This window comes from Poromitra crassiceps, assembly GCF_964638095.1.
Source record: "Poromitra crassiceps genome assembly, chromosome: 22".
NCBI lineage: Eukaryota > Metazoa > Chordata > Actinopteri > Beryciformes > Melamphaidae > Poromitra > Poromitra crassiceps.
In genome coordinates this window covers 3617589-3641219 of record NC_139647.1, presented here as the reverse complement: position 1 = coordinate 3641219, position 23631 = coordinate 3617589, and the positions used below count along the sequence as shown (strand labels likewise).

At 45.2% G+C, this 23631-nt stretch overlaps 1 protein-coding gene across 1 annotated transcript in view; it reads left to right on the top strand.

The window, feature by feature from the left end:
• Positions 1-4256: 4256 nt before the first annotated feature.
• ercc6 (excision repair cross-complementation group 6) overlaps positions 4257-23631 on the top strand; it is a 37443-nt gene continuing 18068 nt past the window's right edge. The window contains exons 1-10 of the mRNA XM_083658327.1: positions 4257-4294; positions 4842-5014; positions 5189-5417; positions 5925-6045; positions 7302-7416; positions 8543-9251; positions 11813-11944; positions 21183-21341; positions 22762-22897; positions 23169-23339. Coding sequence (XP_083514453.1) covers positions 4852-5014; positions 5189-5417; positions 5925-6045; positions 7302-7416; positions 8543-9251; positions 11813-11944; positions 21183-21341; positions 22762-22897; positions 23169-23339 — 1935 coding nt within the window. The 5' untranslated portion in view covers positions 4257-4294; positions 4842-4851. The remainder of the gene's footprint in view (positions 4295-4841; positions 5015-5188; positions 5418-5924; positions 6046-7301; positions 7417-8542; positions 9252-11812; positions 11945-21182; positions 21342-22761; positions 22898-23168; positions 23340-23631) is intronic.

Here is a 23631-nt window from a genome sequence, read left to right as displayed (position 1 = left end):
CTAGTGAAAGACTCTGAAAAGCAATCCCACTAAGCGGTGCACAGGTCTGCTTCTACCTCTACTGTTCTCTCCTTCAATTCCATTCCTGTGTTTATTTTCTCCTATCAGGTTACAGTGTTAACGCCACACCACTGCACATTATAAGATTTGCACTCTGCCCTCTTACACCCTATAAATCTGTTGCCCCTTGCTTACAAAGAGGCTGCATTCATGCACGCACACACACGATCATAAAGTTCAGATGGACACCTTTACCACCTTATGAATCCATATGGCCTTGATAATATGGTCTATCACTTAACCTGCCTTAGAGTTACGATGTGGAGACAACACAGCTATTATACGCACGCACGCAGAGACGTTCTAAAGAAATGCCGTCAACCCTCTTAACTTTCTCGTAAAAAAAAAAAGTCCCCCCTTTCCTCTCGCTTTCAACCACGATCAGACTCAAGAGCGGCTTCTCACCTCTCACCTGTGATCGCCGGGCGAAGGGGCGAGCTACGAGGGTGAGAGTGAGGCAGAGAGGACAGGTAGACGACTTTAGTGTTTCTCACGGGGAGTGTGTGTTATCTGATGGAGGTGGCGTGTGTGTGTGTGTGTGTGTGTGTGGTGTGTGTGTGTGTGTGGTGTGCGTGTGTGGTGTGTGTGTGTGTGTGTGTGTGTGTGTGTGTGTGTGTATAAACTATAAGGGGGGGGGGGGGACAGGTGGGGGGGGGTGTTGGCAGGGCAGACACTACACAGTGACCCTCTTTACACAGCTCATAATTCACCCACTGAGCAACAACAAAATTGCCATTAGTAGCTCTTTGCGTATACCTGCACTCACAATAACACTCTGAATTTGTGGTTATTCTCAAATTTATTATCCTCTTCTCCTGCATGAGCATAACTTCTCAGCATTTACAGTGGTTAATTTACGCAAGAGGCCGAGGAGAGAGAGAGAGAAAGAGAGAGAGAGAGGTTTACATTCCTCTCTCTCTGGGTCACCCCGGGAGTCACAACACTCATAAATGTATCCCTGTATTTCTCACCACAGGTGATTCGTCATCAGCTTGATAGGTTATTTGAGCTACATTGCTTCCTTATCTGTAGCCTACTCCTCCTACATGGCAGCCACCCACAGCAAAGACCACGAACACTCAGAAGAACCCCTACAGTTTACTCTACGGTACTGCAGCAGGCCTCTCTACTAGCTATTCTGCTCATCACATACGGTCAAACGCGTCATCTGCAGCTCTCAAGGCAGTGATCGACCTGGTTGAGATCAGGTCAACGTTGTGACCCTGAAGCTGGAACATCTTGTTGAGGAGTTTATGGCATTATTCAACTCCAAGGGCGCATAGAGGAAGATGCAGAAGAGCAAGTTCATCCAGAAGGTCTCTCTGCAATCTGTAGATCTAGAAGAACCGCATCACTCTTGTCGATAGGGGCATAATGTGGAGGATGGCAACTCATATGGTAATGATACGTAACACGTGTAGACGCCCAACACGAAGAATAAACAGTGGATTTCCTTACTTTTCTTGACATCACAAGTCTTCCGCTTGACAGCCATGTGCTCCGCTGTGACCCCAGGTTACTATGGCGACCAAATAAACTTTTGTTGAAAAGAAAATACATTGGAGGCCTTATACTGTGCATGATGCACAGTGTGGTGGTGATTAAGGGACAGGTAGCAAATGTAGGCCTGGAAAGTTTAGGTTAATAAATACATGGTAATTCCTCCTGTAAGTAGTTAGTTACATGGTAATACGTTTTAGTCAACTGTTTTTAGCCATTCTTTGTGTCTAGTGCAACTGACCGTGAAAACAGACTGCATGGGGCACTCTCTACCACTTCAGATTCACAGACACAGACGTGTGTCTTGTGCCCTCCTCTGGGAACAACATGCAATTACACCTCTACAGTAATGACAGTTCTCCCTATTTTTCATTATGGGGTACACCAGTCACCTGAACTCTACCTCCATTTGGCCTGGCCAGTTACACTAGGGCCTAGGCTATAGAGGGGATGTAGAAGTGGGTATACTCAATGCAGACTGCCATACTGCCATATGAGGAATAGTTTAATTGCATATAATGTCTGAGTGTGACAGAAGGCAATATCTGTATCCTATAGAGTTTGTCTATTTGAACAAATAACACTGTTTGGAAAGACTGCTGCCCTTTGCACAGACAAATGAGTGCAATGTTTTTTTTTTATTAAGTCCTTCATTTATTTTTGCAAGACACTGGAAATAAACTTCCTCGGAGATGCAAGCAAAGATTTTGGCACTGTAGCCTACACATTTGCACACACAGGCATTCCAAAACTGAACAAATCAACATGATAGCCTACACAGAGATTGACTGCAACAACACCACACACACACACACACACACACACACACACACACACACACACACACACACACACACACACACACACACACACACACACACACACACACACACACACACACACACACATCCCAACACTTTTATACACATTCAACGCGCCAGGTAGAAGCATGAATATATTAGGCTACATGATAACAAAAAACAAAACAAAAACAGCACAATTGTAATTGACTGGGAGCTGGGAGGTCCAATCACAAGCCTGGCTGATTGTTCTGCTGCTATTATAGACAGTTTTAACTTGACAACAATAGACAGTTTTAACTTGACAACAATAGACAGTTTTAACTTGACAACAATAACAACCGTCACAACCCACCTGAATATCCGGTTTACTTCCTGTATACATAGCTGAGCGCAGGCTGATATTCGGCTCATATTAAATGTTAACGTCGTTAGGCCGTGTCTCCGACAGACACATTAACAAGGTAGCCTATTTAGGTCTTATGTCTTGTAGTAGTTAGTAGTAGTTGTTGTTGTTGATAGTTGCCATAACAACCACGACCACCCCTGTCGGAAAGACGTGCACACGCTGGGTAGGAAGCGTTGTTGTCCCGGAGGCGATATTTTTTTTCGGATGATGGCGAAGGCTATGCGAAGGCATAACCCGCCCCTCTCTGCCTCTGATTGGCCTAGCGTCACATAACCCGCCCCTCTCTGCATCTGATTGGCCTAGCGTCAAACTTCCATCCAAACACATTCGCTTGGCTATCCTGCATTACATCTCTTTCTACAGTCTGTGGTCAGACCGTCAGACTCAGTGGCTCAGACAGACATACAGCAGTTACGCTTGCTAGCCTGCATGAAAGACGCCAGTGTGTTTATGTTTTTAATATAGTCATATCTATGGATTATAACGCTGCCACTAATCAGAGGCAGAGAGGGCCAGGGGTGGGTTATGCATTCGCCATCATCCGAAAAAAATATCGCTTCCGGTAAGCTAGCTAGCTAGCTAATGTTAGCTGCTGGTTGGTTGGCTAACGTTAACGCATTAACTAGACAAACACAGACATGCAGAGCTCCAAAAACAGAGCAATTCGTGATTTTGTTACTGTAGTTTCTGCAGAGTAACGTCCATGTACCTTTATGGATTGCACGGGGTTATCTGACGGATAGTGCAGTAACAGTCAGCAGCGAGCCAGTGGGGGGAGGAAGTCCATATATGGTCCATCCGGTCATGGGTCACAGGACATTACGTCATCACAGGATAACGTGATTGGCTGGCTCAGATCTGTTCAAATCTAAGCCAGCCAATCGCGTTGTCCTGCGCTGTTTGGGGCGTGTATAAAAGGCGACCGCACAGAGTGGTGGGCGGGGGGAACCAGAGGAGAGGAGAAGAGGAGGGGAGAAGAGGAGGGGAGAAGAGGGGAGAGGGGGAGAGGAGAGGGGGAGAGGAGAGGGGGAGAAGAGGAGCGGAGAGGGGGAGAGGAGAGGAGGGGAGAGGGGGAGAAGAGGGGGGAGAGGAGGGGAGAGGGGGGAGAGGGGAGAGGAGGGGAGAAGAGGAGAGGAGAGGAGGGGAGGAGAGGAGGGGAGAAGAGGAGAGGGGGAGAGGAGAGGAGAGGAGAGGAGGGGAGGAGAGGAGGGGAGAAGAGGAGAGGGGGAGAGGAGAGGAGAGGAGAGGAGGGGAGGGGAGGCCAACCGCCACAAAACACAGAAGAAGAAGCTGAGAAAAAGGAAGTGCTGTGGGGTTGCAGCTGGTGAAAACCGTACCAGAAGTGGTTACATGGCGCCCTCTAGAGTCTAGAGGGCTTGAGTCCCTGCAGGTCTAAACCAGCAGAGGGCGCCGTCCAACAAGTTAACCATAACAGAGCATGTTCTCTCATTGGCTGGCTAGCTTCTTTACACCGGAAAAGAGCCGACTGTCATCATGGATGTGATGTTGTGTATCGACACGTTTTGTAAGTAATTTCTATGATGTTCGCTCGGACACTCGGGATCATTAATGTACATTTATCCAAATAGCAGTGGTGATGTAGTCGCTGCTTACAGTATTTGCCTCGGTTGGTACTGTAGTAGTTTCATTCGACCAGCTGGTCGCTCGAGCTGAACAGCTTAGCCTAGCCACGTAAACAATAGACTGCTGTGGTCAAATGTCATGTTTTCAAGTGAACTCGACGTGAAAACGGTGGACGACTGTTTATAATGTTTTATCTGGTTAAAACGGGCACGAATAAATTCCCATCGCTTAACGTTACTGGACAATTATTATATAACGCTAGCGGTTATTATGGTTATGCTTAATGTCGTTAGCAAAGCTAGCTAGCTAAACACTGGGTCCATAGCCATTTGACGTCATATATTCACGTCATATATGATGTAATGTGTTTTATGAAAGTGCAGTCATAGCTCAGTATGAGTATGGGTCTGATCTGAACCCACAGCTCCCCAATTCATAGTTATCGTTATGTCTTGACAGTTGAATGACAGACGCCTGTCTGTTTGCAGCTGCATAACCATGCCAGTAGATGGGAGAGAGGACCAGGAGCCCTCTTCCCTCTCCAGCCCGGCCAGTGCTGCCCTCACTCCGGGAGGGACAGAGGAGGATGGGGCCAACAGCCAGAGTTCCGAGGCTGCCACAGCCTATCCTGCCAACACTGGACCTGGGGAGGGCAGCAGTGGTAAGCTAAGCAACACTGAGGCCAGCAGGACCAAGTGGTGTTTGAAGAGAGTAGTGGTGCAGATGATCATTCTCACACTGACTCGGCAAAGCATTTTGAGAATTAAGACGAATAAAACATAACAATTTCTGGCCATGTCTTGTCTTTATGTATTATTTTGTACGGTGTGTTTAGGTGGCAAGAGGCCTGGAGCCTTGCTGCAGATCAACCGGCAGTGTATTCAAGCAGCATCTGCCAGCTCTGGAGCAGCTGAACTGCAGGGCCTTGGGGTGGCTGTGTACGACCAGGATGTCCTGGAGCAAGGTGTCCTGCAGCAAGTGGACCAGGCCATCCAGGAGGCTAGTCAGGCTGCTGCCAAGGCAGAGGCCCAGAAGGAGTACCAGTCTGTGCTGGATGATGTCAGGTAAAGGACCGCTGGGGAGCCTGGTGGTTAGAGAAACTGTCCAGAAATCACAAGGACCCAGGATTCATCCCAGCAAACGTCAGTGTGTCTTGTTAAAATAGTGTTGTGCAAGACACTGAAATCTTCCCTGATCTGGATATCATCAGTTAAATGATTCATATGTGAATTCAATGGAATGTGTAGAGTAAATTGAGCATTGAACTTTTTTATGTACTTGACACATAGGTCCATCATCATTTATCAATGGGTGATGCTTATTCATTTTCATCAGACGTTTTTAATTACAAGAGTTTTGGTAGAATCAACATGACCCTGTAGAAACTAAAAAGGCTTGCAGTTTTGACCTCTCACCACACTTTTAGTCATATAAAAGCCTTCCCACCCCTCACAACACAAGGCACAAATGTTTGACATAATTGCAAATGAACAAATCATTATATTGTTGAATTAAATTCAAATATTAGGGCGACCACTCACTATACGTAACCCTGTTTAACTGTGTTTCAGGTCTGTTACAGCAGCTCTAAGACATATCAACAAGATTATAGAGCAGCTGTCTCCCTATGCTGCCTCCAGCAAAGACATCAGCAGGAAGATTGAATCTGTCAAACGGCAGAAAGAAAATAAGGTAAAAGATGTGACATATTTTTCAATTACAATGATATCTGTTATTGTTATATTGAGGTTTTCTTTTAAATGTTATAATTAGTCCCTGTTCAAACCTGGTATTAACATGCGTCTTCTTGGGTGATCCAATCACAAGTGGACAGGACAGCTCGTCAGTTCACACCTGACATTAGAATGGGTCTCAGTGACCACTTGTGATCGGATCTCACTTCCCCGCTCTATATGCAAATAAAGACCTACATCATTTCCGTTTGCAAAGACCAAATGTGATGTAGTTTGTAACTGGCGGGAGGCATAAATGCACTAAACTGTGCCTAGTCTGCCACAAAAAAGAATAAGAATGCACTTCCTGTGCCTAGTCTGCCGAATTTTAAAAGTTTGCGTAGACCTTAGTTAGGGCCGGGTATTGGCAAAGCCCTTACGATACATGATATGCATCACCATACATGGGGTGACGATGGAATCACGATGCATTGCGATACGATACACATTGCGATATATTGCAATACTAATACTACTACTAATAAATTTACTTAAATTTTTTAAATAGAGCTGAAAATTAGGGGTGCACCGATTGATCGGCAAGCAATCTGTATCGGCCGATTTTGACCTCAAATATGCGATCGGCTGATTGCCGATATTTCGGCTGATTGCCGATATTTTTTTATATTAAAAAACAAAACAAAAAAAAACCTATCACTAATCAGGCTTTCCAACGATATAAAATACAATGCCAATTGGTATTATTAAACAGGAGAAATAATCGACCTAAAATAACGTTTCCAAACTTTTTTTGAGGAGTTTATATATCGGTGATCGGTAATCGGTGATCGGTCGATGATCGGTTGGGCAGATATTTCCCATAGGCGATCGGCAATTGGTGATCGGTGGCAAAAAACGTGATCGGTGCACCCCTACTGAAAATACAACTTGCTGTGTACCACCTGGGTAGTGTAATAATATCTAAATCACATTGTATTGATATCTCAGTGGACAAATTGAATCAAAGCTATTTAATTCAAAATTTTCATTACAATTTATTAGAACGGTATTTGCACAGTTGCACACTGTTACTGAACTAAAAATAAAGTGCATAAGTATTCTTAGTTGTTACTAGACACATGGATTTTATTGCACAGCCATAGTAGACGGGCAAAATCAAACGTCTACAAATCATGCAGACCAATAAACAATAGACCAGTCATGAAGTTCTTATTATAATGGTGTTGTTGGGGATGAAAACCGCTTTAATCTCAGGAGAAGCAGCTGAAGAAGATCCAAGCTAAACAGAGGAGGCTCCAGGCCATCCTGGGAGGAGAGGACTCCCTGCGTGTTGAAGCTGAGCTGCTGGCAGAAGATGATGGGGAGGAAGGTGAGTGAGGCTGCTTTCTCCCTGGGAACTATTGCTTTCGTTCTGTTCCGTTCCGCGCCCGGGCACGATTGCCCTCCTGTCCCCCGCTGGTCAGCTTTCACATTACAACATTTCTTCCGCGCTCCGGAACCGAACAGAGTGCACTTACTAGGGGTGGGGGGAAAAATCGATGCACCATGGTATCGCGATATTTTGCCTGACGATATTGTATCGATATTTGGACGCCAAGTATCGATATAAAAAAAAAAAAAAAAAAAAATTTGCAGGCCATGCCATGCAAGGCCACTGGGCATCTGCCCAAAGCGCCCGATGTTGCAGTCCGCGCCTGCAGTGGCATATTGAGTCCAGAGACGCTTAATAGTGTAGCCTACATGTGGGGCAAAAACAAAACAAAAAAACACTGCATGTTTTACTTCCGGTGAGGTCAAGGAAAAGGTAGGAAAAGGAGTTCGACAATATATCGAAATATCGCAATATTCAATATATCGCAATACTATCGTATCGTGACTCAAGTATCGTTTTAGTATCGTATCGTGGGCATCTGGTGATTCCTACCCCTAGCACTTACGTCATCAACTACGAGTTTTTTATCTCGGCATCGCCCGTGTGTTGTCTATGTGGTTCGGAACGGTTGAGCGTTCCCCAGACCACCTTTTCAAGTGGATCCTGTCAGGGTTCCCCGTTGCACGCCCGGGCACGGACCGGCTCTGACCATTTATGGATTTACTTTACGCTACCTGCGTTTGTTTCACTCTCAAATGCTTCTGTCGCTATGAAACGACAATGCTAACTCGTTGCTACCGGTTGCGCTACATGCTGAAAATGGTGTTTTACTACACACCGGCTGACTCTCGGTCACGTCCACTCCATTTTGATTGGGTAAAGCGCAGCATGCGAGCCTGGCCCCTACGAGCGCTGTTATTCGGCTTTTCACAGAGCTTGCCGACGTATTTTTGATGCAAGTCGAAAGTCTGTCTCGAGAGATGACGCGGCGCCTGAACCAAGCCCAATTAAAATTGCACTCTAAAATGTAAATGTCGAGAACGCATGAACAACTGTGCGACTAAAGAACCAGTTCACGATGGCCACGCCTCTAATGCTACATGTGGTGTGTGTGTTCTACTAGAAGCTGGACCGTCCACACTGGGCAGCATGCTCATGCCGGCTCAGGAGACCGAATGGGAGGAGCTTATCCGGACGGGTCACATGACCCCCTTTGGGACGCGGATCCCCCCGAAGGAGGAAAAGAAGGCCCCTCGGAAAGCGATGCTGGCGGAGAACTCTGCCTTCGACCAATACCTGGCTGATCAGGCCAAGATGGCTACGGACAGGAAGAGGGCCCATCATCCTCCAAAGAGGAAGAAGAGCTCTGGGGTCAGCCCTCAGAAGACAACCTCCTCCAAGGATCAGAAGCTGCAGAAGCGCATGCGGAAGCTCCAGATGACCTCTCTGAAGGCCCACCCGAAGGCTCGGTCCAAGGCTGAGCCACAGCTCCCGAAGCCCAGGAGAAAGCGCCGCGCTGAGGGAGAGGAGACGGACAGCGAGGAGGGGTCCGAATATCTGCCCAGTGACGAGGGCATGGATCCTGACGGAGAGGACAGAGCGGCCATGGAGGAGGGCTTTGGGGTGGAGGACGACGATGAGGAGTATGAGTTGAAGCCCTACAAGAGAAAGACTGAAGGAAAAGGCAGGAAGAAGGGGAAGAGAAGGGAGGACAGTGAGGAGGAGGAGTACTGTCCTGACAGCTCAGAAGAAGAGGAGGATGAGAAGAAGAAAGGAAAAGAGACCAAATGCAAAGATGATGGAGACTTGGAGTTCTACAGGCGGAGAATAAGGTGTGATACTTTTTCTTACTGCTAGAAACAGGAGCTCTTCTATAGCTTCTGTCAATACCTTAAAGGAGAACTTCACCGAAAAACTGCTGATTTATTTTGCACATGATCTCTCACACATATCCCAAAACTGTAAACAGTTTTTCAGGCAGCCCGATTCATTTAGTTTGACAGTTATTGAAGGTTGATTTGAGTTCAGTTGAAGACCAGTAATGTCGTTTGTGCATGAATGACATCACTGGATCACATAAATTACATAATTTTGTCCCCCTAAAAGCTTTAATGAACATACATAAGGTAAGCACTATTTTTAATAATAATAATAATAATTATATATATACCGTAGATATATATATATATACGTATATATATATATATATATATATATATATATATATATATATATATATATATATATATATATATATCTGTCTATCTATATCTATATATATATATATATATATGCAAACTCCAGGTTGCTATATATAAAATTGAGTATGTGGACTTTGTTTCAAGCTATGCCGTTTTACATGCGATCGGGCTGAAACCTTCAGGGTGTGTAAAGGGCACCCGTGTGGGTGACCTGACGGAGCCAGATTTTTTTAATTAGGTTAATTAGCTAATGATGTGATGTCATCAGTGATGATGTCAAAAGTGCATGCGTACACACACACACACACACACACACACACACAAGGAGGCATTGTGACAAGACTGATCAGTGATCACACACACACACACACACATTTGCCTCATTTACAAACATTGGACTGAGATTTATATTTAAAGTCACGCTTGGATGCAAAAGTTGCAAAACACCAATGTTTCCTCAGCAACTCTTTAAGCATGTAGACATCCTCCACCACGCCCATAAATGACCCCCTCAACGAACAGCAGGACTGGGCCTTTAACTATCGAGCACAGATTTGTAATTGCGAAGGTGGCAACTGTGTTTATCGTTATTCCCTTTAGTTAAAGAGGAAGCCCGTTGTTGCTTTGTGCTGGCTGGCTCCAGAGTGCAGGAGGAGGAGAGCACAGTTAATCCCACATGAGATTGGCAGCTGTTTCTTGACTAAGCAAATTCCCTCTCTGCTCTTCCCTCCCTCTGCTCTCTCTCTCTCTCTCTCTCTCTCTCTCTCTCTCTCTCTCTCTCTCTCTCTCTCTCTCTCTCTCTCTCTCTCTCTCTCTCTCTCTCTCTCTCTCTCTCTCTCTCTCTCTCTCACACTGGCCTCATTATCGTCCTGCACATGCTTTTCTGCACTCTCTCAGCCGCACGCTCCAATTAAAGCACGAGCAGCCCTAATGACATCTCATATTTATAGCTGCCAAATAAATGGTGTTGGCATGTGTCCTTCCTCTGCGCGACACTGACGCAATGTCAACTCAACAGCATCGACACGGCATGGATGGTGAGGCTAGCTCGTATATGAGGAATCATATTATTAGGGGCGGGGGGGCGCTGTTTGTAGTTGGTGGGTTGGTGGGTGGGGTGTGTGGCGAAGAAGTGGAGGGAGAGGAAAGTGTAATTAACTGAACCAATGCTTAGTCTTGACTTAATTAGAGAGTGTGGTCTCCCAGGCCCGGCTAAAGGACCAGCACCGTGGCATGGGTGACAGGACCGGGCCCAAATGAAGATGGATTCTTATCCTCTCCACCCCACACCTTTCTGGGGAACTCGCACTACTAATTGTCTGTATCAATCTTCATTTGCTGCCGCGACGACTGTGCCTCTAACTGCCCTCTCTCTGCCTGCTGCTGCTGCTCTATTAAAAACTGCTCCGTCTCCTTTACATTTGCCTGTTTTTGCCGTTAGATGTTCACAGGGAATACGTACCTACGAGCTACAGCTCACTGTCTGTGTGTTAGGCCAGTCTGAAAGCAAAGCACGGACGACGGGAGCCGCTCGCGAGTGGAGCGTCCAATGTAGAACGCAATTCGGCAACAAAAGCGAGCTGATCCCAGACTTGTAAAGAGGATTTTTTTTTAGACTCTAGTCTTGACAAAAAAAAGTGTCATTTTCTGTAAATAATATTGGTTAAAAATTAAATGTGGTTAAGAGCTTTTTTGCACTGCTATGCATCAACACATGTGGAACCTTAATCCAACTGATAACATCAAGCACTCACAATAGGCCCCGCCTTCACAGCAACGGTTTTGATGTGGTAAAAGCAGGTGTAACTAACCAGTAAACATGAATGAGCGCCCTCCCTGGCACTGGAACACCTCAAATGGAATGGAACCCACATTCATGGTATTGGCTACACCTGCTTTGCCACCTCAAAACGGTTGCTGTGGAAAGGGTCTGTAGGAACTCACAATGTCAGCTGCTGTCCATTCCTGTCAGAGAAGTTTGCTTAAAAAGTGTCCCTTGACAACACGAGAGTCTTGGCTTCCTGGACCCGACATGAAGCAAATTGGAGTCTTTGTTTTATGGATCCTACCTCAGTGTCAGGCAGCCATGTTCACAAATATTGATTGGAACCTTAGGGATCAAATCCAGAAAGCCTCTGTTCTCACTCTGTGTGTGCTGCTGTTAACCAGACTATACTCATTCCCTTTAACAGGAAGTGGAAGAGACGGCGTCTTCGAGAGAGGGAGGAGAAGAGAGAAAGAGGCGAGGAGACGGATGATGACAGCGACGCAGAGTTTGACGAGGGTTTCAAAATCCCTGGTTTCCTTTGGAAGAAACTCTTCAAGTAAGTGGAATATGAGCATTGCATCCCATATGCATACAGCCTCATCAAAAACTGCCTTCTTTAATTCTCTTTGTAGAAGGAAGTGATTATAAATGACTAATGGCCTTGTTTCTCTGGTGCTACCACATCCACTGCTCTGAACAACCTTTGTCCTGAAATGATACTGATAAGCCAAAGATTAAGTCATCAACACTGTAAGCCTAATGATTGATTAGGATTTTTTAGCAACACAAGTAATCCCGTGCACACCAGGAGTGTTAGATTTACTTTTTAATTTATCATTTATATGAATTAATACATTAAAAATTCAATCTAGCACTCCGCGTGTGCGCTGAAATACCTGAATTAATGCTGCTGTTCCTGCACTAGCTATATTGATTTGATTTGAGTTTATTTGGGATAAACAAAGTAAAACATACAGGGTAAAAGTACTTAATGTAAATTTGACAGAGCACAAGAAAGTATGAATTAAAAACACGTATTTCCATTGTGGTAGTAGCAGTGCCGTGCGCAGGGTACCCCCACACATAGGTTATTTGGATAGTCCACCTAGAGAGACGCTACAGAGTATTTGTAACATTTCAACAACTTATTAGTTGACATTCAACAGGTTTGGCTTGATCTGTAGATGCTGTTTTAACAGCGTATCAGTTGAGATTCAACAACAGATTCTGTTTGCTTCCTGTTCGACACACCTGCACCTAGTGTCATATGTAGATATGTTCATCAATTGTCAGTCACAGATACTCTAGATCAGCGCTTCCCAACCTCTTCCAACTCAGGGCCTGCTTGAAAATCTCTAAAGTTTTCACTGCCCACCTCCGACCCCATAAAGAAATATGGAGGCCAAATAATGCGTTCTCAGAGCACTTTGTATTTTTCCACAGTCACTGACACAGCATCTGAAACATGTTGCAGCATTTTCAGTGCTACTGCTTTCAAGGAGCTGTCCATCAGCAAGGGGTTTTACATTTGTTTCATGTAAAAAAAAACAAAAAAAAAACAGTGTAATGATTTGGCGGCGTACTTGCAATACTGCCACGGACCACCAGAAGGCCGCGGCCCACACCATGGGAATCTCTGCTTAGGGAGGACAAACCCGTTTGTGTGTTTTTCTGAAAAACATATTTGTAACAGTTTATGATGCACCTATCTTGTTATATTTACTAGTATGTGGCCAATAAACAACAAATCAAAAGTGTCCTGGCCAAAATCGTGCATTTTTTTGTTTTAAATCAAATTTTAAGGGGAAATTAGGATTCATCACTCATTACATTGCCAAACGCCTGAAAAAGTGGGCCTCACGTCAAATGTAATTCATGCCTGGAAGGTCTTGGAAAACCCCTCACGCCCACACCCCAGCTCCGATTGGGCTGAAAATTTGCATGGCTGTTGGTTATTATCTGGGCAAGGTTATGGTCAGGTTGTTCAGTACTTGAACCACCTGGAAAATCCTGGAAACCACCTGGAAAGTCCTGGAAACCACCTGGAAACCACTTCATGCCCACACCCCAGGTCGGATTGGGCTAAAAATGTGCATAGCAGTGGGTTATTATCTGGGGAGGCCATAGCAGGTTGCAGTCCCTGAACCACCACACCCCCAAACACACACAGATTGAGCATAGCGCCACCTATTGGCAAACACAAAAAGCTGTTTATCTCGAGAACCGCTTGTCCGATTGACTTCAAACTCAAGGAGTGCACTTAAGGGGGCCCGATGGAGTGCACTGCTGAATTTCGTGCAAGTCGGCATAGCGCCACCTACTGGCAAACACAAAAAGTGGTTCATCTTAAGAACCATTTGTCAGGCTTCAAGCAGGAAAACACAAAAGCAGACTGACAACCAGGTAAGTGTAAAAAAATCAACAGTGGTTTTATTAATTGATCCAGGTAAGTGTAAAAAATCTAGTTTTTTTTTATTAACCCATCCACCACCCCCCCACTTTGGAGGACATACTTTGTTTTTACATTACATTATTATATTACATTTTGATTTGACAAATAAGTACATACAAGTGTAAAAAATCAACAGTGGTTTTATTAATTGATCGTGGTGGGGCACTCCGTGCGCTCAGTGGGGGAACAGGCGGGCAGGCAGAGGATCCTGGGAACACACAGGGAAAAATGGATCAGGTTGGCAGGCAAAACAGGCAGTCAGGAATATTCACAAAAAGGTGCTACTGAGTTTAGATAAATTCTTTACGATGCTCAACTGGCTGGGTTACAAACCTGTGAATGGCAAAATGTTCCAGCAAGGACTGACAGGCCGAGGCAGTATTTGTAGGCCAGTGGTGATTGGTGGAGATGAGTAGCAGGTGGTTGAACGCTGATGCTGGCCAGGTGTGTGGAGCCTGTGGAGTCTAAAAAGTGGAAAAACGAGCACACTCGGAAAGTGAAACGGGTCCGGTGCAAGGCACAAGCACACAATCAATACAAGCCAGCACACAAGATGTATTTTTTCTCATTTAATTTACCTCAGTCCGGGGTACAGCACAAACAAGTTTCGGCGCTAGGCCTTCATCAGTGTAGTGTCTGTACCCCGGACTGAGGTAAATGAAATGAGAAAAAGGACATCTTGTGTGCTGGCTTGTTCTTCGTATTGAGCCTTTGGAGTCACAAGTGGAGTTGGGACACCATTTGTTGGATCGACTTCAAACCAGTGTCGAATGTTGTGCCATTCGGCATAGCGCCACCTACTGGAAAACAAGGAAAAACACAAGTATATGGCTAATCAACAACAAATCAATGGGTTATTATCTGGGCAAGGTCATGGGAAGGTTGTACACTCCTGGAACCACCTGGGAAGGCTTTCCCTGAAAATAGATGCAAGGCCATAACTGTAGTGGCTATTCGTCCTCAATCAATAAAAAATAAAAAAGATAAATCAAAGGCCACTGTATGCCTTGAGACTGGCAAAAAAACAAACAATACAAACATACACAGACAGAAAAACATCTTTGAACATCTGGGATCTCTGGATCAACCTGGAAAATAGAAAAAAACGTCAGAATCAAAGCTCTGAAAGAACATTTTGGGGAACTTTTTTTTTGTTTTTTTGTTTTTTTTTTAACAAACTATATACAGTTATATACAGACTGTTGACCACAGCAGAGGTGGAACTAAGTTTGGCAGCTAAGTCTAAGTCCTAGAATTAGCCTAGCCATCGCAGGTCGGTTCCATATGACATTCTTAATAACTACACCACCAGTACCATACGGCAATACCCAATGACTAAGGCTGTGACTAGCCCCACTGGCACCGTTAAGGGTATTCTCAGTGCCATCGGTTCCGTATGGTATTCTTAAAAATACCACCAATACCATATAGACCCTCCTCGATGACTCTATAGACAACAATAAAATTAGGTCAATTCACTATTCACTAACCACAGTCTATGTTTTACAAGATCATCAGAGTGCATCTGATACTGCTGGCTTGAAATGGCCCGCTCAGCAGTTCATACATCTACTACACCAACACTGGAGATCTATACTACGAATCTAAGTTTATGACAAACGTAGTCATCTAAGAGGGGGCATTCATAAAGACGTCCATCCTCAAATGTTGTATATTCAATTAAGAGTGAATTACCTGTGACATCAGCAACTACAATACCTTCCTCCCATTGCTCTTTCCCTTGCTCATCTATGAGCATGTGCTTTACACGCCTACCTACCATGTCTGCAGCACTGACACAGACTATCACTACATTCCCCTCCTGGAAATCTCTCCATACATCCCACTGTCTGATCTGCTCATCCTCATCATATTGCATGGTAAATAACTGACTATCATTCAGTTCTATGCTGTCTATCACTGTGGCCCTATACCACGCTGTGGTGCCATCTTCTACAATTTTGTGTCTGACTAACTTTCCCACAAGCTGCTCTGCTGCACTGATTTTTGGGACCGCAACCTGTGGAAGCCCTCCTCTTTTCCTTCCTACATCCCGAACCCGCTCCTGCTGCTTCTCTGCCAGGTGAAGAAACCCTTCCTTAGCCTGAGTAACTACATCTGAGGGAGCACAACCATATTCTCTCTCTTCTTCACTGTCTTCTTCTACTGGTGTCTCCTCATGCAATACACTCTTCAGATTACTGATCAGAGTGTCCAAGGGTAATGGCTTCCTGTCCTTAGTCACATTTAAAATTCCATTCACATTCTTCACTCCCAGGACAACACGCCTGAATCTCAACTGAGCTGATACAGCTTGCAGTTGCATCCTCTCATCAAAAGCCTGCAGCTGGTCATCTACCTCTTCAACTGTTGTCCACAAGCCCCCATATTTACACATCTCAACTGTGAGTTTTTGCTTCTCTACAACACCCTTAACATCTCTCTCTAGCCGTTTCTTCCTAGTCTCTAGCAGCACCCTAACTCTCTCTTCTCTGATAGCCTGGGCTCTCTCAGAAAATGTGGCTCTTTGCTCTTTCACAGATCGTCTGGCTACAGACATTACCTGTGCTTTCCTATCACTATCTAAATGCGACAACCAATCCCAGGACCTGTAAATGGTAAATGGTAAATGGTAAATGGCCTGCATTTATATAGCGCTTTTATCCAAAGCGCTTTACAATCAGTAGATATTCTACATTCACCCATTCATACACCAATGGCGGCAGGCTGCCACGCAGGGTGCCTACACACCATCGGGAGCAAGGAGGGTTAAGTGTCTTGCCCAAGGACACAACAACAGCAGCTGGGAGGGAGCGGGGATCGAACCGCCAACCCTTGCGTCATTGGCCAACCCGCTCTACCTCCTGAGCTAAAGCCGCCCCACCTGTTCTGCTTAAAAAGCATAATTCCCTCCAATGTAATTGTATCTGCCCTAGTCTTCTCCCTAAGCAGCCTATCAAGCATGCCAAAATCACGCTCTGAGCTGGCATTCGTTTTTGGTGCACCTGCTACCTGTGCCTGGAGATCCTGGGTTACAGAAGAGTAACGGCCGTGCTGCAGATGGTCAGCTAACATGCACCTGCATACCCTGACAAGGCTGGCAAGAAGGATCTCTACTGCTTGCACAGTTAGAGCATCAAACTCTGCAGTGGTGTTCTGTACTAAACACTGAAGCACAGGGCTATCTGATACATCTATATCCTCAAACAGCTTCACCTCCCCTGTCACAAATGAGTGGCCATCTGCCTGCCACTCCTCAAGCTTCTTAACTAACTCCTGATACCTGTCATTCATGGCAAGTACATTCTCTCTCTCAGAAAGAGCAACCCACAGAGGATGGATTACCAATTTGTCAATCAGACCTAATGCCCTACAACCTGCAAGAAACTGAGGAACACCAAGGTCCTCATTCACAGCATGAACAAGCCTGTTCTCTGCCCTGTTGGCAGCTGTGAATGCACTAAGGTCATTACTGATGTAGTATAAACCAGCAGCATTGTGGAATGTGACATTTGCCCTATTGCCCTTCATCGTGGCAAGGGGAACACTGTCAGATCCATTCTTCTCCCTAAGAAATGTTCTGAAGTGAACCGGCTTGCCACTCTTTTCACATCCACGTTCCTGCACAAGTTTACACACAGTTCTGAGTAGTCTAAGAGTACCGCTCTGATGTCTAACCACATGTTCACTATCGTCTTCATCCTCGCCCTCATCTCCACCCACATTACTGGCTGTCTGTGTGCCCTGCTTGCTGCAGCTACCTACCTTATCAGTGCCAAACACCAGATTTTCCCATTTACACAGAGTGTTGTTTGCCTGATGTGCTAAATTGTCAATAAGATGCAAGCCACAAAATAATTCATTAACTACACAGAGACTTGCCCTCTGTTCCTCACTACACTCATCAAAACCATCTATGATATCTGGCAGAATATTGGCTCTATAGTCTTTCAGAATTTCATTAAACTTCTTCTGTGTGTTGGCTCTATCACTCATTAAATTCTTGATCTTGGAGAAGACTTTTTTCTCACAGTACTCAACATTCACCTGTCCCCCACCACTGCTGACAATATCCTGAATCATCTCCCTTACTGTTTCAAATGTGCACTGGGCAGTGCCGGATGCCTGCTCTCTTACGCCTAAATGTAGCCTACTGCCATCCGGCAGAAATACGCCTGCAGTGCCATATTTATGCCCGTGTTTAGTCGTGGCATCAGTACACAGTGTCAGTGTCGTGTTATTTTCTCTAAGAATGGTCTCCTGCACATGTTGCATTGCCACCTGTCTTGCCTCCGTGATCATATATTTACAAAAGGTGGTACCTGGCAACTTCCCTACCTCTATACCAGCCATCTTCTCTAGTACGATTCTGACCACCTCTGTGGCTTTATTGGCACTTACCCCTTCACTAGTCACTAAATCCATGTACACTTCCCTAACGGCATCAGTATACTTGCCATGTTCGAAGGTGCTGATACGACTCTGGGCTACAAGCCTGTCTAATTCTGCACTTGCAGCAAGATGCTCACCCTTCCAAAAGTCTACCTCCTTGTTTAAAAACTTGTACCTGCTCCAGTAAATCAGTAACTGTATGACGGCTCTGTTCTGCCTTCCTTTTATAGTAACTACAACTGACAGATTCCTTTCTCTTCTCTGCTTTCATTTTTTCCATATCCTCACGAAGGTCTTGAATCCTGCTTGCTGCCTGCACTATTGCATTTACTATGCCTTTTTCCCTCCGTCTCAGTTCTTCTTTGTCTCGCTGCACTTTCTGCAACTTATTCTCCTTCCGCTTCAGCTTCTTATAAAAGTTCCTTGGCTGCTGCTGAGAGAGTCTCTCACTACACTTAGCCAACTTGGACTGTAGGCGTCTAATTTTAACTTCAGCCTCATACAGTTTTGAGTTTGTGGCTTTCTTTTCTCTATCTAACCTGTCCTTCTCAATACAAATAAGATCAAACTCTATCTTGAGCCTGTTTGTATCTGCTATCTCTCTATTCAGATCTCCTACAATCTCAGTGACATCCCTAACGCAATGAGCAGCATCATCAGTGCTGGTACTGTCTGTACTTATCTGGCGAGATGGTGGGTCTGATGACATGAGACTACTTACCTGGACAGACGCTGCGTCTGATGGTGTGAGACTAGTACTTACCTGGGGAGATGGGCCTGATGATGTGACACTAGTACCTGACTGACCTGCTACACCGTGTGCTTTTGGAAGCTTAAATACTGCCCTGCCAAACATCTCCTTGTCACTACCATGCATCTTCCTGTGGTCCTTGTGAGCCCGAAGCAAATATTTCCTAATATTCCTTTCAAGTAGGCTACGATAACCCTCACCATGTCCCTGAGTGTCAAAGCTGAAGTTGTATAGCAGAATGTTAACTAAGCTACGCTCATTGTTTGGCACAACCATCACTTTGACATACTTCTCTATCTCAAACATTACATTGTTGGTTAACAAGTTATGATCCAACTTCTCTGCTCTGTCAACAGTGCACTCAAAGCCTACACCCAGCTTGTCACATTCCCTGAACTCCGTACTACCACCCGTTTTTCCAAGTTTGCTGCAGCTCATCTTGTCGGCCTGTTCTCCTTGGGTCTCTAATAGAAATAGGAAATACAAAATTAAATAAATACAATAATAAAGAAACAATAAAATATAATAAGGTTGAATATATTTTGAGATTTTGTCTCTCAGATGCAAATCTGAGAATATTTTTATTGATACAATTTTGTTCAGAATTCCATCTATATTTGGCTGAGAGAGAATCCTGGAAACATCTCAAGGACCACTGTTGGTCCCCGGACCTCACGTTGAGAAACACTGCAAATTACAATCGTGGACGTGCAGAGAGAGAGAGAGAGAGAGAGAGAGAGAGAGAGAGAGAGAGAGAGAGAGAGAGAGGAGAGAGAGAGAGAGAGAGAGAGAGAGAGAGAGAGAGAGAGAGAGAGAGAGAGAGAGAGAGAGAGAGAGAGAGAGAGAGAGAGAGAGAGAGAGAGAGAGAGAGAGAGAGAACGTTGTTTGCACCGCGGCCTACAGCAGCTAAGCTGCTAGCGCGTGAGCTAATTACCAAGACAAAGCAGAAAAACAGGGGGTGGTTTTTACACGGCGCACTGCACATTTTGACACGAATAACAAAAAACCCCCAAACGAAAAACGAAAACTGACTCCACAGCGTTCAAGAGAACAAGTTGGCGGACAATTTCATGTCTTTACCTCTCTGGTTCCTCAAAGTTGAAGTTAGTGGCGAGGCGAATGAAGGGAAATGACGCGATTTTCGTAGGTATAACCCAAACAAATCAAAAGCAACCATTCACCATGACGTGTACACAGGGGTTGGCTATAATTTAAGTGACAGACCAAAGGACAAATCAAAAAATCCAGTTGGGAATCCACTCTTAAAGGCGAGGAGTGACGATTTTTTGTTGTGCCGTTTTTATTCCAGCAGGCTGAAACGCTGCATTTGCTCCTCTAAACAGAGCTTGATTTAATTTATTATTTCGGCCTTTTTCAAAATTATTTTTTCATTTTGTAGTAGTGATGGTGCATATTTATCGATACAACCCGTGTTTTTATTTAAACATGACCCGAAAGTATGTTTAATACTAGATTGAAATGAGCCCAGAATGCAGAAATCTCCCATAGTGATTACATTACAGCGTGGTTAGAGCGGTGGGTTTGTCCTGCCTACGTCTAGATAGATAGTCTGTTAGACATCTGTTAAGCAGCTGAATTGCTGATTGTCAAAACTAATATGCTGTTGATATGTTACAAATACTCTGTAGACCCTGTAGGCGGACTCTCCAAATAAGTGTTACCTGATTGTTTGAGTGTGTGTGTGTGCGGATGTAATAATGATAATCTGATACTTTATTGGTCCCTGGAGGACGTTCTCTCTTCTTGCCTGAGAGCGCAGGGTGGGCTGCAGAACAGCCCTGAGAGCCGATAGGGATTCAGTGATTTGCTCAGTGACTTGAGCGGTATGGATGCGTAACCGATAAGAAGAACCAGAGTTTCAGTCTTTCTAATCACTACTAGGCCGTGTTCCCGTGTGGTGTGTTTGGATCAGCTTTAGTCTTGTTGGGGGCACCAGTGTTTGCAGTGTTTTGTCGTGTGTGTCGTCGTGCGCTCAGGTACCAGCAGACAGGTGTGTGTGTGTCGTCGTGCGCTCAGGTACCAGCAGACAGGTGTGTGTGTGTGTCGTCGTGCGCTCAGGTACCAGCAGACAGGTGTGTGTGTGTCGTCGTGCGCTCAGGTACCAGCAGACAGGTGTGTGTGTGTCGTCGTGCGCTCAGGTACCAGCAGACAGGTGTGTGTGTGTCGTCGTGCGCTCAGGTACCAGCAGACTGGTGTGCGCTGGATGTGGGAACTCCACTGTCAGCAGGCAGGGGGCATCCTGGGTGATGAGATGGGCTTGGGCAAAACCATCGAGGCCATCTGCTTCCTGGCCGGACTGAGCTACAGCAAGCTGCGCACCAGAGGCTCCAACTACAGGTATGCACAGGCATTACACACACACACACACACACACACACACACACACACACAGGCACACACACACACACACACACACACACACACAGGCTGTGGGCAGAGACTCTGTGTCTGTGTGGTATGAATATTTGATTAGAGGGATTTCTGCTTGAGAGTTTTCGTCTGAATTATTAAACATGTTTCAATTATCAGACTCCTCACTTTCTTACTGCAGAGATCAGAGAAAACACTGACACCGTGTGTGTGTGAGAGAGAGAGAGTGTGTGTGTGTGTGTGTGTGTGTGTGTGTGAGAGAGAGAGAGAGAGTGTGTGTGTGTGTGTGTGTGTGTGTGTGTGTTTCATAGCCACATAAAAGGCGATGTCAGACTCATGAATGGAAGGGGCGGGACTACAAATCAAACATTGAAAACATGACAAACCGGCAGCGATCATGTGTTTTTTACTGCACAAATGACACTCATGCGATTCAGTAGGTGGAGTCTCCCTAATGGTCAATACTACCGTCTACTGCCGACGCCCACAAATTGATTGCTTGCAAACTCAATTATGGCCCAGTATCAATAGCTTCCGCCAAACAGAGGTTCATAGCAGCCCATTAGTGTGTGTGTGTGTGTGTGTGTGTGTGTGTGTGTGTGTGTGTGTGTGTGTGTGTGTGTGTGTGTGTGTAAGACAGAACTCTTTTAAATCTTCAGGGGAGTTGAGGGAGTCCCTTCGCTCCTCTTCTGTCTTGTTTGAAAGACAAAGGGCGGGGCATCGGTGTACCTCGTCCTTTTAGAAAGATCGTTCTGCTGCGTTGTAGTTAGGTAACGCACCCATATGAAAATGTTGCCCCATGCGATAACCGATGTTAACATTGCTGTTATGGCCATTGGCCGATAAGCCATGTTTACAGATGTCAATATGATCTGTATGAAAAGAAGTTTCTATAATCAAATTTTGTAGATGCTGAAAAACACATGTGAACAAACACTGTGAATTTGATAAAAGTAGTATCTTTCTTTATATCAAAAACATCTGGAAAAGCCCCCGCAGTATTTCCTCTCAATATGAAAATTTTGGATGATACCAATAATTGATATTAACATTGCTGTTATTTTGCTTTATCAGACCGATACCGATATGATTGCAGATATATCGCGCATCCCTAATTGTAGTACCCATACTCGCCTTCCTCCACCTCCCACATGCTCAAATGTGTCACACGTGCACCCCAGGCACATTTTCATTCATATACTTATTGGAAGAAGCCTCTATTTTCCATAATGTGTAACATAAATGATGACTCTAATTTGCTACCGTCTGTCCAAAAGTCTACGAGCGCTCAGTTCTGCTGTTGCCCAGTGTAAACGTAGGTTCAGGAGCTCATGATGGAGCTTTGGCGTTAAAACACCTCCCCGCTGTTACGTGTGTTTGCTTTCAGGTATCAGGGTCTGGGTCCCACGGTCATCGTGTGCCCAGCTACGGTCATGCACCAATGGGTGAAAGAGTTCCACACCTGGTGGCCTCCGTTCAGAGTGGCCGTCCTACATGAAACCGGCTCCTTCGCCAACAAGAAGGTGCGTGTATGCCCTATGCAATTTGACACACTTGGAATGTTCATATCTCGCTATTATTGAGCTATACGTTTTCTACAGGGTATGTTTTCCTCTGGGGGGCACCAGAGGTCTGTTTATGCTGCGTTAGCTCCCAACCTTCTCCCCTCTCTCTCTCTCTCCTTGGAGACGCTATGCAGAGTAGACGCACTCTTCAAACTGATGGTGGCCATCAGAGATGTTTAGGAAGAACGCCGTCGGAGAAAGGTACCTGACAGAGGATTTGTGTTAACAGGAGAAGCTGATTCCAGAGATAGCGGCGTGTCACGGCATCCTGATCACCTCGTACTCGGCGGTGAGGATTTTGCAGGAGTCCCTGCAGCGCTACGACTGGCACTACGTGATCCTGGACGAGGGCCACAAGATCAGGAACCCAAACGCCGGAGTTACCGTTGCGTGCAAACAGGTAGCGATGCACGCACACAAACACACGCTACTTACTACAGCCCGACCGATACTGGATTTTTGAGGCCGATGCCGATACCGATATTAGGGAGTAAAAAAATTCCGATACCGATAATATCGGCCAATATTCTTTTTTCTTTTTTTTTTCTTTTTTTTATCAAATTTTTATCCCCCATTAGTGCTAATTTTTCATTTATTTATCCTGGTTGCTGCTCCACCCTCTGCCGATCTGGGGAGAGCCGAAAACTGGCTCCATGCTTCCACATGGGCAGTTAGCCAGCCGCTTCTTTTCA